General features: G+C 41.7%; 1 protein-coding gene across 4 annotated transcripts in view; it reads left to right on the top strand.

Annotated features, from left to right (window-relative positions):
• Positions 1–15,889, top strand: part of ca10a (carbonic anhydrase Xa) — a 437,188-nt gene that overhangs the window by 406,397 nt on the left and 14,902 nt on the right. For all 4 annotated transcript variants that reach the window (XM_074663964.1, XM_074663962.1, XM_074663963.1 and 1 more), the window contains one exon: positions 8,162–8,347. In XM_074663964.1, the coding sequence (XP_074520065.1) occupies positions 8,162–8,347 (186 nt within the window). The remainder of the gene's footprint in view (positions 1–8,161; positions 8,348–15,889) is intronic.

Below are 15,889 nucleotides of genomic sequence, written 5' to 3'. Positions count from 1 at the left end.
TATCCCATGTCTCGCTATTCCCAGAGCAGCTCCAGCTCGACAACCACACCACACACGAAGAGTGCAACACAAGAGAATGTTAATCTCTCTGTGGTGAAGAAACCTGGAAAATTTCAGCCCCACTTTAATTTTACAAGACTCAGGGTCCAAACTATGAAAAGATTGTTAAAGGTTTGATTATTCACCCAGCATCCAGAAACTACTGCACTCTAATCCTTCAATATTTCCATTTCTACTTTCTGGTTTTCTTCAATCTAAATGACCCTTGTCATTACAGAAACACTTGAACACTAATTTTTAAGCAGAATGTCAGAATAAATTGGTTCATTTGATGTTTAAAAAGGATATGAATCAGGTTGTCACACCAAGCTGACAAATAAGGAGCTCCTCTATTAAAGATGTGGACTTTTAAAATGTTGATTGTGATGTAACCCTTCTTAATTATTTCCAATTAAACTCAAATAAATCTTTTAAATGGTTTTACTTCTTTTTTACAGGGTTATGACTTTATTAAGGTACCCTTTTGCTCGAAATTGAAGGCACCACACGTTGAGTGTCCTGAGTCCCAGTTGTTACTCATAAAGGTTATTCTTAGGCTCTACATTCAGGCAGCTTAGAGCAGACAGTATCTTTTTTATGCACCTGATTGACCATGTCATAGTAACCCTTATTTCCTGTTTCTACGTATCCATTTCTTGTGTTTTTTTTAATTAGTCTTCAAAGGTTGTTGAAAAATAAAAGGCTTTATGAAGGTTCTTTCATTTTTTGTTTTAAGCACCAAGCACACCAAGCACACAGAGAACCTTTAAGAGCAAGCTAAAGGTAATCTTCAGTGTGTATTATGTGCAGCTTAAAGCTTCCATGTCAAGGTACCTTGGAGTATTTGATATTGTTTATCCCTCACTGGCCTTTTTTAAGGTACCCTTAACGTATGTAGTAGCTGTTTTACAACAAAGGCTTTATTAAGGTCCTCTTTAGTTATTGCTTTACCTTGGTCCCTTTCCCGCTTCAAGGTACACTGAATCTTTTTCAGGCACTCTGTCATTGCTTCTTTTAAATAAAGGCTGATTTGTGAACCTAGTTCAAGCTAAGGATATTCTGCATTTAGGTACCCTGTGTTTGCTACTTCAGAGTATCATATTGAGCTGATTTATGGTGCCATTCTTGGTTCCCTTAGGCATGTGTTCAGAAGTACCTTTACAAGTCATCTTGTTGGCACTAGGCATCCTTTATTTTCCTTAGACATTGTTTACAGATAATCCATCAATGTGTTTTGAAATGTAGCTTTGTAGAAAACTTTTTAGATTATCTTTGGCTTCATTTTAAAGGTTTCTAAGGCTGATTTTTCTTCTTTAAGTAACCCTTAATTATCTGTATCAAAGTACTGCTCGGTATCTGCACATAAGTTAAGTTTGGGTGATATCTAAAAACACTTGAACAGAATGTTACTCTTCGGGACATATGACATGGCTTCAACTAGTGTTTCATTAATTCTTATCTTGCTGTTTCAGATTGGGTAACTTGCATGCCCTGTGTCTCATCTACTGTACCTTAAGCTGACTATAGCAATCCTCCAGCATCACCTGACTTATTTTAGCATGCTGGCCCAGTTTCTCTGAACACTGTATTCTGCTGCTAATAATCCCAGATTGCTTTGTAATTGCATGGGCTGACCAACAGAACTTTAGTGAGCTTCTTATCATTGGTTGAAGTACAAACAGCCTGACATTTCAGACATTTCAACAGTATTTGCACCAGTGCCAGAGTTTCTGCTCTGCTGGTCTGAATGGCTCAGTCTCTGCTCAGATCTGTGTCATCATGCAGCAGAACCAGAACTGCTGTGGGTCCATAACTGCACTCAGAGCCACGGTCTTTTTGAATCCATCACAGCTTGTCTCTCCCCTCTTCCTCCTGTCCTCATGGATTCTGTTGATGTATCTGCTCTATCTCTATCAATCCCATTTACTCTACATAGCTGCTCACCTTAATGAAAGAGCAGCAGTCATCTTGTATTTTAATCAAATACATTACACTTTCTCCATGATTCAGTGCTCACAGCTGCAGGCCTTTAGAGTAGATATTAAAACCCATCTGATGGCTGCTGGAGCACATGTGCATTTCACACTCTGTCTAATGTATTCATGTAGCTTATCACCATTTCCACCACTTAACTATTTTAGCCTGCCTGGTGGCGGCACTCTGACTTATTATTTTTCGCTTGGGTGTAAGATTTTCTGTCAGCTGAAATCCTTTTTCATTAGTTAATGGTGCTTTTTAGATTTCAAGCGGCCTGCATAAGCAGACGCTGCCCCCTAATAGCTGAACATATACAGTAGTTAGTGAAATCTCCTTCCTGTAACAAGAGGTAAATTACTTTATTGATCTGTGAGATCAGATAATGATGATGCTCCTTGTGTTTTCTCATTACCAGCATGCCGTTTATGTTTTCTATTACCGTACCTGTCCGCAACCAGCAGGTCTGCACCAGACGGCCAACAATCTCCTTTATGACCTGTTAACGTTGGTCCAGCTATTACCTCCTAATGTGGGAGAGCTCTGTGATCATCGCTGTCTGTTAAAGCGAGACCTGAGAGCTCTGCGACTGTCCACGCCGGCTCCATCGCTCCTGGACGCTTCTCAGACAGATTAACTCTTTAAACTCTGCACATATCGAAATATTTGCGTATTAGAATTTCTTGATGCCTGAAAAAATCAATAATATCAGTAGAAGTAGAAGCTTAGTATCTGAAGTGGTTTCTCTCATCTATAGTTTTCATTCAGTATTGAGTTAGGGAGTCTAAAACATTCATTATCTTTATTGGGAAAACAGCAGTGACGCAGACCTTTGGATCAGCTGCCATGGACAGCGCCATTTAATTTGCACTTATGCAGAGATAGAGCCTAAACACTCAGTACATTACACACATGCTCACACAGACTCAGAGCGCCCCTCTCACTGCGCCACGTCTGTTCATTGAAGCTCCTCTGTAACAGTGTACGTGTGTGAAAAGTGTCAGCTGTCACACTCCGCTCTGATGCCGTTTGTTTGATTTCGCTTTCTATCAAAATCAAACTCTGCTGCCAGCTTCCTCTGTCTTTGAAGCAGCTCTGAAACGTTTCCTGTGACAATGCTGGAGTAGAGTGTTAGTAGGATACACACTCCAGCGTGTTCACTGATGGATTTTAAAATTTGTGTGTGTGTTGGCGCCAGCCATTACCTGTCCAGCTAACAATGTATCTGATTTTTTCAGGCACTACTTCATTGTCTCCCACCTGCTTAAAGAGGTACACTTCACAGTTTGAAATCCTAAGTTTGAGGCCAGGTTCAGACTTTCAAGTGCAAGAAAACTAGTCAACCTAATATGATTAGAAAGTTCTTGTAACTTCTTTTGTGTCTGTGAGCTGATTTATAGAGGTTTGGTCCTACCTGAAGCTGCAGGACAACCACGCCCACTGTTGTCTGACAGTTTTAGGACAGAATCCCAGGTGTGTGACAGCATCCACAGCCTCTCTTATCTAGCACAGGTCTCTATTGCACTCTAAGTGGATGACCTCAGCTTTTTCCTAGGCCACAATGTTGTTTTGCTCTCTTGCAGTGGTCTGAGAGGCTGATTTGAAGTTTTCTTGGCCCGCCTTTTGCTTTATTGCATATGTGCATAGAATAGAATAGAATAGAATAGAATAGAATAGAATAGAATAGAATAGAAAATGCTTTATTTTTCCCCAGGGGGAAATTCAGGAGTCACAGCAGCAATCAAGAAAACAAAATTAAGAAAGTGTATAGAAAGTGCAAAAAGGTCCATAAGAAAATAGATGATGACAGCTTGTCCATCATTCTTCAGTTCAGCCAGCCTCCACCTCCACAGGGTCCAGGACTGAGCTTCTTCAGCAGTCTGTTCAGTCTTTACCTCCTATCCTGCCTGCTCACCGCATGTGAAGTTCCTCCAATGTGGCGTTCATGACCAGTGTTAGCTCTGTTAGCCATGTCTGTAAATAGCATGATGCTACTCTGCCTTCTGGTATCCCCTCTGTTGCTGGGTTAGCATGGCTAGCTTATCCAACTCATTGGAGATAGATCTTATGTTCCCAATAACGATGGATGGAAGGACAGGTCAATGTCGTTACCTCTTAGTTCTCACCTGAGTACCAGCACGTCGTCCTCACCTCCCTCTCCTCACCTTGTGGGGAAACATCAGGCCTTGCACCAGTTAGCATTGACATGCTACAGGCTAACAGCTGTTTTCACCTGTAAACAATACAGCCATGGTTATATGAAGGATCTCCAGACGAACACAGGAGCAAACACAATAAAAATATCATTGAAGACAAAACCAGTTTGGTGTCCATAACCAACAAATGAGCCATACAAAGAAATGATCCACTCCAAATACAAAGATGACAAAAAAGAGACAAAAAAATTACAAGAAACGGACAAAGAAGAGAGAGCTGCCGTAACAGGCAGCCACGACAGGGTGGTGCCTAGCAACTTGTACATGTGCCATATGAAATTATTAGGACTAGTCAGCCTCATGTGTAGTGTGTTGGCTGATTTCTTTGTGTTATCTTCTGGCTGTGGGATGCTTTTCACAGGCTTTCACCTCGAAGTCTGCAGCAGGGTCTCCTGACCCCCTGTTCTTCATTAAAGACATCTCAGACATTCGCATCCAAATAAGTAAAGTTTGTCATATGTCAGGATTCAAGCATGACTGAGAAGTCTCAAGAATTTTTGGAAACTGAGGAATAGCGTGAAAACTCTGCAGGATTTAGAAACTGATGTGTGAAGTCTTGGACTCCGTCCATGTATCCATGTTTGACACGCTCCAGGAGTTGGAGGGGAAATGAACTTCTTCCTAATTCTGTTCTAACAATGCTTCCATTTTCCTGACATGGGGAGCAAATATTACCAGGCTGTATTGAACAAATGCAGATCAACGCCAATAAGTAAATAACACAAGGCAGAATTTGTTTTGTTTGATTTGAGCAAAGTATTAATCAAACAGTGGGAATCATTTGTTTGTTAGAGGCTATTTGGAGCTTTTTTTGGAGCTCTGGTTGCTGCAGCCGTTTGGTGTGTGTGGGACGAGGATGAAGCTCTGCATCGCTCCGTACAAACAGGACGACACTGTTGCTCTGTTCAGACCTTTAGTTTGAGGCCATGTGGACGTTTGTGCTGCAGAGTTTGAGGCTTAACAAAAGAGGAGAGCTCTAATGTGATTCTGAATCCATTAGAACAAAAGTGAAGTCGGTATAATGGAAAACTGTTGTGACACGAGCCGAATCGGATAGCTGCAAGTTTTTTGTTTATTGTGGTGTTTACTACTGTCTAATGCAAAAACAACACAGAGTCCTGGCTGATGCGACAGGCTGAGTTTATGTTCATGAATAAAGCACAAAGGAGGAAGACTTTCAGGAAGTTACTCAGCACTGACGATGGAAATATGAACTTTCACAACCTGCTTGTAATAATTACTTCTCTCCTGGCAGAAGTGTTGAGGCTCCACAGAATAATGAGAAAGCAGATTGGAATATTGTGTCTCTGCTTTGTTTGCAACCTTTCCACCACATTGACTTTGTCTGGTAATTGTTGTTGCAGAAACATGACGAATGAAGTAAGCAAGTTTTATTCAGCTGTGTATTCATTTATTCTCTACGTCCCTGCTCCCAGCAGCTGGATAAATATGATCTCTTTCAACCTTATCTCACTTAAAATGTGAATGATTTTAGTGTTTTCATTCGCGCTGCAGAAAGTGATTTCGTGCTCTGGGGGAGTTTTGTTTTTCTTTGCAAATTCACCATTTTTAAAGTTAATGATTTGCACTTCTAAGATTGCATCAGGCTCAGCTTCTTGCTCTGTTTTCCTCTTAATATCAGCAGCAGAGCATCCACCAGATGCTCTATGTTTTGCTCCTTGGATTATCGATCTCTGGAGATGAAAGAATTACCAATTAGTGAAGGAGAAGCTCCTTACTGTACACGCTCTCCTGTATCTGTGATTCACTGTAGGACAAACATGATTATGCTCCTGCCTTTGATTGAGCCACACCTCAGTGCGTACACACACCTCGCAGACGTTAACTCTGCAGGAGCAATCAGTCTGAAGCACAGAGTTTAATAGATGTCATCCTGTGCCGTAGGAGCCACACGTTTCCAACATGCAATTGCCACATGAAGCAACAGTGCAAAGACAACTACGGATCTTACTCCCTGTCTTTCTGCTGCACAGCATCAGTAGTTTTTATACAGCACTGCACAAACATGACGACGACACATGTGTTGCGTTTAGGTGCAGACTTGCCGTGATCCTGTGTTTCTGGGGTCTTTAATCCTGTGTCTCTGCACAGCGTCATATTTTTATCTTATTATCTCACCATGTCCTTCATTACCAGCCTGCTGCAGAGTCCTCAGGCCTCTCTCCTCTTCCTCCTCATGAATAAAAGCCAAAGGACATCCTGAGGGAGATGAGATTTTTCTGGCCTTTTCAGGGGTCTCACCTCAGCCTCCTCATGCTGACAGGAAACCTAAAAGGCTTCCCTTCACTCGCTCCTCTCTTTGGACATCCAGCACACCTCTCTCCTCCATACTTATCTGCTCTTTGCATCGCTCCCTCTCCCTCCTCTCCTACTTTCTCCTTTCATATCATTGATTTTTCTCAGCTTCTATAAAATATTTACAATGTGTGGGCAGACTTCTTTCTCTGGGAATTTAGAGGAGGGGGTGATCGGTTTGAAAGCGAGCGGTAAAAGGAATGAAAAAGCGGGAGAGAGGGGAGAATGAGGCAGATAAGAGTGTTGGAAGTCCAGCCGGAGTCGTGGCGTGAATATCAATGCTTCACTTTGAAATAAGTCCTCGTTATAAATAACTAACCACAGCTAATGATAAAGATCGCTATTCAGGCCTTTTGTCGAACAGTCTTTCCCCTAAAACCTCCCAACACTGTGAACCTGTCCTCTCTCCCTCCTCTTTGTCTGCAGGAGTGTTTTCAGTTTATAGCCCAGTCCCCTCTCGGCTCACGTCGCTGCCTGATTAAATAAGCCCTCAGGACTGTTCCTGCGTCAGCTCGGCCGATGATACCAACCTCAAACCAACACTTATTCCTGAGCTGTCAGGAATTCAAGACGACAGCTTCTCCTCATTACTGATACCGACGCTCTCAGAGCTGAAAAAAAAACTTCAAAAAGAGTTTTTTTCTTCACTAAACAAATGATTCACTGCTGCGTCAAACACAACACAGACCGTGCCAGGATACACCGATCGCCTTCAGTGAAAACTGTTCTTTACTTTTAAGCGGATTGGATAAAATAGCAACATATTATATGGAGAGTTTTGTGATCTGTCTTGCAGCCTTTTTAGAAGTTTAACAAATATATCGAATAGAAAGTTATCCCAAGAGGAAAAAGAATACAATAACTTTAACCAAAGGCTTTCCTAACCAAATTCTGCAAACAGAAATCTGCCTTCTTGCATCAGAAAGTTGAAATTTGAACAAAAACTTTGTTTGACTTTTACTTGAATTCAAAGACTTTTGAAGCTTGAAGACTATTAATGAAACCATTTGTTTGAGAATGTGTGCTTTTCTTAGTTGTAGGGACTTTTTTTTTTTTTTTTTTTTTTTTTTTTGCAAAAACATCCAGCAAGGCAGATTATGTCAAGAATTAATTATTTAGTAAATAATGCAACAAATTGCATCCTTCTGCAGTATGTGTTAGCTCACAGTTGTTTACATGTGCATCATTATTATTTGATGCTGGCACATAAATACCAATAGTTCACATTTTCTGTATCAACGCTTTTTTTCTTTCTGGTGCAAGCATCTTTGGTTAGCGTGTATTCTGGTGTGGATCACAGAACTTACCAGAAAGCTCAGGTTTCAGGATTTGCAGCAAGAAAAGACTCAGGATGTTCAACACAAACATATTTGCTGTGACTCAAACAAACAGCTGCTGTTGTTTTGTGGTGTGAAAGTCGAGCAGCTGTTGGGAAAGAAATAACTCAAACAGTGAAGGTGTGCGAAGATAATGTGCTGATACTTAAAGGAGACTGCTCCCAGCATGGGAGGTGTTTGTGTTGTGCTTTTTACCGCTGTGAGGCTTGTATTCTGAAGTCATGTGCCATCTGTATGTTTCGTCCTGTTATTGAACGCACCACCTCTCTTCTCCTCCAGGTGGGAGGGACCATGTACAACACGGGCCGCCACGTCTCTCTGCGCCTGGATAAGGAGCACCTGGTGAACATCTCTGGGGGGCCCATGACGTACAGCCATCGTCTGGAGGAGATCCGGCTACACTTTGGCAGCGAGGACGCGCAGGGATCTGAACACCTGCTGAATGGACAGGCCTTCTCTGGAGAGGTGAGTACGCTCTGTGAGGACTCCAAATGATGGAAGCCCAAAGGGACATTCTACTTACATTTTGTTTTCCTATAATAGAGGGTCCATTTCTGTAGGTAGACACAAGGCTGGTCACTTTGAGCGTCTTGAGATAATACCTTTTTTATGATGTCATTGAGCCACTTCTGAAGCATCAATAAAACGTCAAGTGAAAGTGGATTGCACTGACGGGACAAATGTCTCCTTGAATGTGTGGTCCCATAATCACGAAAAACCTAAATTTACGCACTAAGTAGATTACTTCAGAAAGCCAAAATCTCACAGGTGAAAGAAAAAGTTTTTCCTTCTTAGCTGACGTCAGATTAGCTCGTCTTTTTCTGAAAGATTTACAAACAGGTGTCACATGATCCTTGCATAACTTCTTACTTTTAATGCAAAGCTTTGTGCAGCTGCAGGAGCGAGATGGACAGGATGTGTTTGCAATAATAAGTTTCAACCACATGCATTCTTTTTTTTGCAAAGTCATATCAATCAATCATACAATCATAATCGCTGCATCAGGTTGAATAGAAGAGCCATAAAGGTTTGGCAGTGGTGCAAAATGACTGTTTACTGTTTTATTCTAAGGTTTCTCAAACCGTGAAACATCTGCCATCACTATTATTGTTGCAGAAAAGGATTTTAAAGATACTGTCTGGAAGTGACCATGTGTTTGACAAAATAATAAATGTAATGTCACGGCAAGTCAGACACAGGAATTATTATTACATTTTGATGAAACACATTGTTTTGCAGACAAGGGTTCAATTCAATGAGGATGCATGAAAAATCTATGTTAATGCAGTTATTGTCATCATAAAGTTACATCTTCAATATCAGTTTCACCTCATGCAGTAAAATCTTTCCCAAAATTTTGTAGTTCTTACCTACAAGCCGACAGTAACACAGTATTTTCAAATTTTGTTTTATTTTTTTTTTGTTGGTGGTGGTTTTCAAAGCTGATTCAGTCTTTACATATACAGTTTTCATACTCTTCATTTGGTTAAAACTGGATTTCTACAAGGTTTTAACTCCACCAGAGGACAATTTTTTTTCCTGCAATCAACAATATGAAGTTTCTAACAAGCTTTTAAACATGACGGCTGTGATTTGCTTCACTGGTTTCAGCTAATAAAAGTGTCCAGAGCATGACAGCCAAACATTTAACATTTAACTCTGTCTCACACACACACACACACACACACACACACACACACACACACACACACACACACACACACACACATAAACATGAACATAATTTGGTTTTTAAAATGTGATGAGTGAAACAATTAGCTTCCCGTGCTTTGATTGTTCAACAAAACCATGAGTCACTCACGTCGCCGCTTTCCGCCGCCACCGTTCTATGAATTACCAATTTGTGTGGCAACAAAATAATTGCAGGCTTGACGGCAAATTTATTATAATTAATGATAATCATTCCTCCCCCTGCTGAGTCTGAGAGCTGATATATTTAAATCATAATAAAACAAGTGTTTACCACGTCCTTCAGGGTGAAGAGAGCTGTAACCTGCATGTGAAAGGACGCACAGGCGCACACATTACTGTATCTCCAGACTCCCTCGGGGCCTTTATGTTGTACTTCCCCCCTGCGTGCAGCTGCTGATTTGCTTTTTGTGGGTTAATATAGTTTGTGGAGACAAGCAGCTCTGAGGACGTTTGCAGCTGAAATCTGAGTTTGTTGTCAGACTGTTGACACGTTGCACATGGCGTCTTTAAGACGATTAACAGGATTTGGAAACATTTGCTTCAGTTTTGTTCAGTTTGGTTAAATAAAGGAACAGAAACTTTTGGATGTGAGGAGAGAACAACACTGCAATCGGGGTTTGATTGACAGCCTGTGGTCAGAACCTCCTTATCGCCAACATACCAAACTGTTGATATAAGGAGTTCACATTAAATGTAGGTGTCGATGACTGGCAGACGGATAGATGCAGCTCCGCTCGAGCCGCAGGGAAAAACAAGGCTGGGAAAGGTTGCTAACAGACATTTTTTTTTAAACATTCCATTCCCTTCTGCCATGTTCTTCTTGCTCAAACAACTGTTTCTGAGTGAAACAGCAAGAGAAAAAACATCCTCCTCATCCTCCGCCACCTCCCTTGGTAACCCACCCCAGCCTGTATCTGAGCCAAGCCGTGACTTCAAGGTCCAATAAGATGTTTCATAATCGAAAATGCAGGAAATCTCCCTCTCTTTGTTTCTGTCTCCCTCTCGCCTCCATCTGCAGATGAGTGCTGGCTCTGCACGTCCTTGAAACATGAACAAAGAGAGGAATATTCTAACTTTTTTAAAGCAAAGAAGCTTTCTTAAATGGCAGCCTGTGGGAGGAAGAGGAGGGAGGGGGGCAGTGTGGACGCATTAACACACCAAAGATGTCAGATCAGCCTTTCAGACTTCATATCTTCTGTTTCATCCTCAAATGTCACAGCTTTAGTTTTACAGAACAAGGAGTGAGGAGATGCATCTGCTTCTTCTTTAACATAAAGGTGCAAATACCCGTCACAGGCATGTTCACACATCTGTAACATTAAAGCCCTCAGCCTCAGCACAGAGACTCCAAATACTCCTGTTTGTGATGACCACTGCACATACAGGCTTTGTAGGGATTAACCACTGAATTAATGTTATGCATTAATATTTCTAATCTAGACATGCTTCTGTATTCATGGATTTATTATCAGCACCTCACATGTGGATTCATTAATGCTGATGTTAAATCCCTGCTCATTATAACATTCATGTATGGAGATCTATACATCAGTTAAGGAGGCTGTAACCAAGATAGCTATCAGCCAGTGTACCTGAAGCAAGATTCAGCACAGATGAGAAATTATAAACTACAGGAAACAGCTTCAGCCGTCCAGCATGATTTACAGAGAGTTAAATACCATACATAGCATTGTTTTTTAACACTTAAAGTCTGATTTTGGGAGCTGCCTTTTAGTTAACGTTTTAAAAGTTTAAAATAGTATACTTTTTACATTGTGGAACTTTAAAACAACATTTTACCTGCTAATTATGTGTCTGAATGTCAATGTGTAAGGCAGAATTTAAATGAAGTTAAAAATGCTAAAGGAATGCAATGCAATCAGGACGCCATCAGATGAGCTCCATTTTCATCGCAAGAACGGGCGCACAGACTGTGTCTGCATAAAATTATTAATAAGAGAGATTACCCAAACACTGTTTGTTTGTTTGTTTTTACAGACACACCTCTATAGGAGAGTCTGCAGGTCTGCTTTCCTCCCTGAATACAGTCAATGTGTGTGCGTATGAGAATATTGTTTGGCTGGCTTTAACCATCTAAAAAATTAGTTATCCAAGGCTTAGAGAGAGAGAGAGAGAGAGAGAGTGTGTGTGTGTGTGTGTGTGTGTGTGTGTGTGTGTGTGTGTGTGTGTGTGTGTGTGTGTGTGTGTGTGTGTGTGTGTGTGTGTGTCCTCAGACTCTAATCTGAAAATGAAACACCTCTTTTTTAAGACGTGCTAAGATATTCCAAAGATTATTCTCCACCAGGTTGGCTCGTGTTTTTTGTACTTTTCCGCTCAGCTCTGAAAAATTACACTTCATTAATATAGTGAAGCTTCAATCTTTTCAGCGACTGATCCACACCTAGTACCAAAAAGGAAAAAACCCTGCAGTGATCATAGTAAAAGTATAAGTATCCTCAACTCTTGTAGTTTTATGGATGCTGCTGAAAAAAACTGTTTGTTTTGCATGGAGCAAACAAGCTACAGACCCTCCAGGATGCTGTTTTGACTCCTTTCCACGACCGAAGCTTCAACAATGGACATGAGACGACCAGGACCGGATCATTGAGTGATGGGAGAAGGTGGTCTGGAGAAATGTGAAGAGTTCAAGGTGTCGACTTGTCCTCCAATTGAACTAGAGGCTCTACCCCTTCACTTCCTCAACTAAAGGAGGGGCTGTTGTCCTTTTTCTTGGTCTTTATCCTTTCTCTCTGGTGCCCTCGAGGTATCTTTACATGATTTACAGCTTAAAAAAAAACTATTTTTCTTTCACCCGTGTTTCAGAAACCTTTTTTTCAGCCTCTTTCTGAAACGCTTCCTTTTAGCTCCCCACCTCACAAGCCCCCTGCCCTCTGATTGGTCAGCCCTCTGGAGGCCTGGGACAGAGCTATGGGCAGGCCTTGGTGTTTGTCGGAAGATCCTTATGTAATGACCTCATAATTAAAGCAAGTCTTGTGAAGATTTGGTCCTTTTGGAGACGGATTCAAGGATTTCTACAAAATATGAGTTTCATTCATTCATTCATTTTCTTGACCACTTATCCTGGAGCCTGGCTGGAGCCTATCCCAGCTGTCATTGGGCGAGAGGCGGGGTACACCCTGGACTGGTTGCCAGTCAATCACAGGGCTGACATAGAGACAGACAACCATTCATGCACACGCTCACACCTATGGGCAATTTTGAGTGTTCAATTAACCTGATGAGCATGTTTTTGGACTGTGGGAGAAAGCCGGAGGACCCCGGAGAGAATGCACGCATGCAACATGCAAACTCTACACAGAAAGGCCCACCTGCCAAGCTGGGAATCGACTCGGTGACCTTCTTGCTGTGAGGCTGCAGCGCTAACCGCCGCGCCACCGTGCAGCCCCACATATGAATTTGTAGAGGTTTAAAAATCTGCAAATGATTATTTTGAACATCAAGCATTGTTACCTTACATTCATGTTTACATAGGAGGAAGCTGCATACCCCCTCTTGAAATCATCTCCTGCTGAAGTCTTGGTGCAAGATACCACAGCCTTGTAATGATACAGCTAACAGGTGTGAGCATTCTTCTGACAGCTTGGAGTGTCAAATTTTGCTGCAGTGTCTCACATTTCTGTATTTCAAGGTTAACCTCTTGTCAAGTTTTGTAAAACCACCTCAGGCTAGTTGAAGAGTAAAACAGGAAAAGTTGTTTGATTGGAGGAAACAGTCAGAGCAGTTTAGGTTACACATGTCATACCTGTGCAGAGCTTTAAAGAGAAGAGAAAGAAAGGAAACTTGAGGAAACTGTGTCATTATACTTTTATAATAAAGTACAGAACTCTTGACTTTCCAATCTTTCACTTTCATTCATTTTTCACCAGCAGTCTGGAAAGTATTGGGGCTAAAGAGAAAACTAAGCAGCTGTCCCTTTCCTGACCTTTCTCAGCCGTTATCAGTCGTAAAGAGGACGGACAAAACTTGCATTCAATGTTACGAGAATAATCAGATTCATCAGGATTACAGCTCAGCAGAAAGTTAGCCCTGCACACTGAAGGAGACGCTGCTGGTTGCTAAAGAGAGGATTCAGCTATATTTAATACAAATCTCATTAAGTGTTTGAGAAGGATTCGCCATAGGCAGCTGTTCCAAACACATTAAACCACCATCAATCACAGATACGCACCTCATATGTCCTCTTTCAAACGCTAAATCCCATTGAGCTAATATCTGTGTGCAGCAGATCATCGGTCACACAGCTTTTCACTGGGACACGTCTTCTGTTTTATTTTCAATCTCCTAATTATGATTAATCACTATTAAACGGCGACATTTCGCCCACATCTGCACCGCGGCGGGCTGATTCTGGTGGATTAAAGTCACATCAGAACATCAGCACACACAGAAATAAATATGAATAAAGAAAGATAACCAAATCTAGGATTACGTTCAATTACCGACGTAGCAGGATGAGTGTTAGCACAGATGATGGATTTTGAGTTGTAGTCCTCTGGCAGCGTTTGGCCTCTCAGTAAAGCCTGTTTGTGCATAAACAGAGCGTGATAGGTGTGTGTTAGTGAGGCCTTTCCGTCTGTTGGCTTTATGGATCCATGCTCCCGTTGATCCAAAGGAGGGAGGACGGATGGATGGAAGCGGAGATGGAGAGCGCCGTTTCCAGCCCAGCGAGTTTAAACTCCTCTCTCACCGTTAACTCTGAACACCTTCTCTTCTCATATCGACTTCCTGTCTTCATATTTCCCTGCCCCTCAGGCCAGGCCAGCCATCATGGGGCAAAGAGGCTGTCATGACCCTAACACACACACCCACACACACAGATCGAGCAGAATTGACCCTTCACTCTGAATCCAGTGTGGTCAGCTTAGCATGTGTGTGCTGCAGCTAAAAGAAGCATTACAACAAGCTTTTTACATATTCCAGAGCCGTTAGTGGTGTTTCCATGTAAAGTTTAAGTGCTTGGATGCTTTCTTTTTGTTTTTTTTGGTTCAGTAAAAGATTTGAACCCAGTCTTTACAGAGCTAAACATGCGAACAATCACTTTGTACCATTTTGAATGTTATTTCAGGATTGCAACAAACCAATAATCACCCTTTCTTCTTTTTGCATCTATTTAAAAAAAGACAAGTACAATCATCTCATAGAGGAATCCTGGTACAGATCCCAGCTAACAGCTCATCAATCTGGGCACCGCTCAGCTCAGCGTAGCAGGAAGCAGCACTAAAGTTCATCCAGCCTCCTCAACCGTCCAAGTTTCCCCGGAGCTGGAGCAAACAAGAGGCAGGAAAGTTTTTAACCAACTCTTTGAAACAATTAGAGCTGATTCTAAACAGATTTGATCTGAGTTTGATGAGCAGACTCAATAAAGGCTTCGGCTGAGATGAGCTGTATTGAGCACAGTTTGTAATTTGGACTAACAGCATCTGTCACACCTTATTAAAGGACCTGTCCTGTCCCGGTCAGCGTTACGCTGGCTTCAGGAGGCAGCGGGTACAGATTGTTATGGTTGGGTCTTAATGGAGTGTACCTGAGAGACGCTGAGGTGTTAGCGTGTTCAGCAGTTAGTGTGAGTCAGTGTGAACACAGGGACGCTGTGATAAATGATGCTGAGCTGCAGCCTCCTCTCTTTGGCTCTGTCTTCCTCTGTTTCTGTATCTAATTACCACCTCTATTTTCTCCCTCTTTCTGCTCCTCCATTTGGCACATCTCCTCACTTTATTATGGCCCACGCTGGCCTTTTATTGCCCACCAGCAGCAAACTTTGTGCAATTTGTCATTGAGGGAGTGTGGATGAGTTCCTTTGGCCGCCTCTGCCGCTCTCACCTAAAAATCTAATCAGATCAACGCAGGGCCCTAATCACTTCCTCTCTCTCCTTGATTGCATTTATAGACGTTCTGTCGCTCTGCGCTCCCTGATCGAGCATTTCATAATTACTCTCCTCTTACATTTGTTTATTTATATTCTGCAGTACAGTTTGTGCCAATCGCTCTGCTGACGAGAGAGGTGGAGAAGTTTATCGAGGCAGAGGGAGGAACGACCCCTTTGTGTTTTAAATATGCTTTACTGCCTTTATTTTCAGTGTTGAATTAAAGAAGCATTACAGCATTAAAGCACAACAGTGGTTAATTTAGGTTAAGATATTGAACATATTTTCTTGAATTGGAAAACAAGAAGTGTTAAGTTTATAGTTTTAGTGAAAAAATAGGACTTCAGTGATAAAGAATTGGATATTTGGCAGTGAAATGTGCTTACATTATCTTCTCATTAACTCAAAG

This window comes from Halichoeres trimaculatus, unplaced genomic scaffold, assembly GCF_033239565.1.
Source record: "Halichoeres trimaculatus isolate MK-OKI-2021-1 unplaced genomic scaffold, fHalTri1.1 fHalTri1_scaffold_23, whole genome shotgun sequence".
Lineage (NCBI taxonomy): Eukaryota > Metazoa > Chordata > Actinopteri > Labriformes > Labridae > Halichoeres > Halichoeres trimaculatus.
The sequence above is the reverse complement of the archived record's forward strand: the minus strand, read 5'-3'. Positions and strand labels throughout refer to the sequence as shown.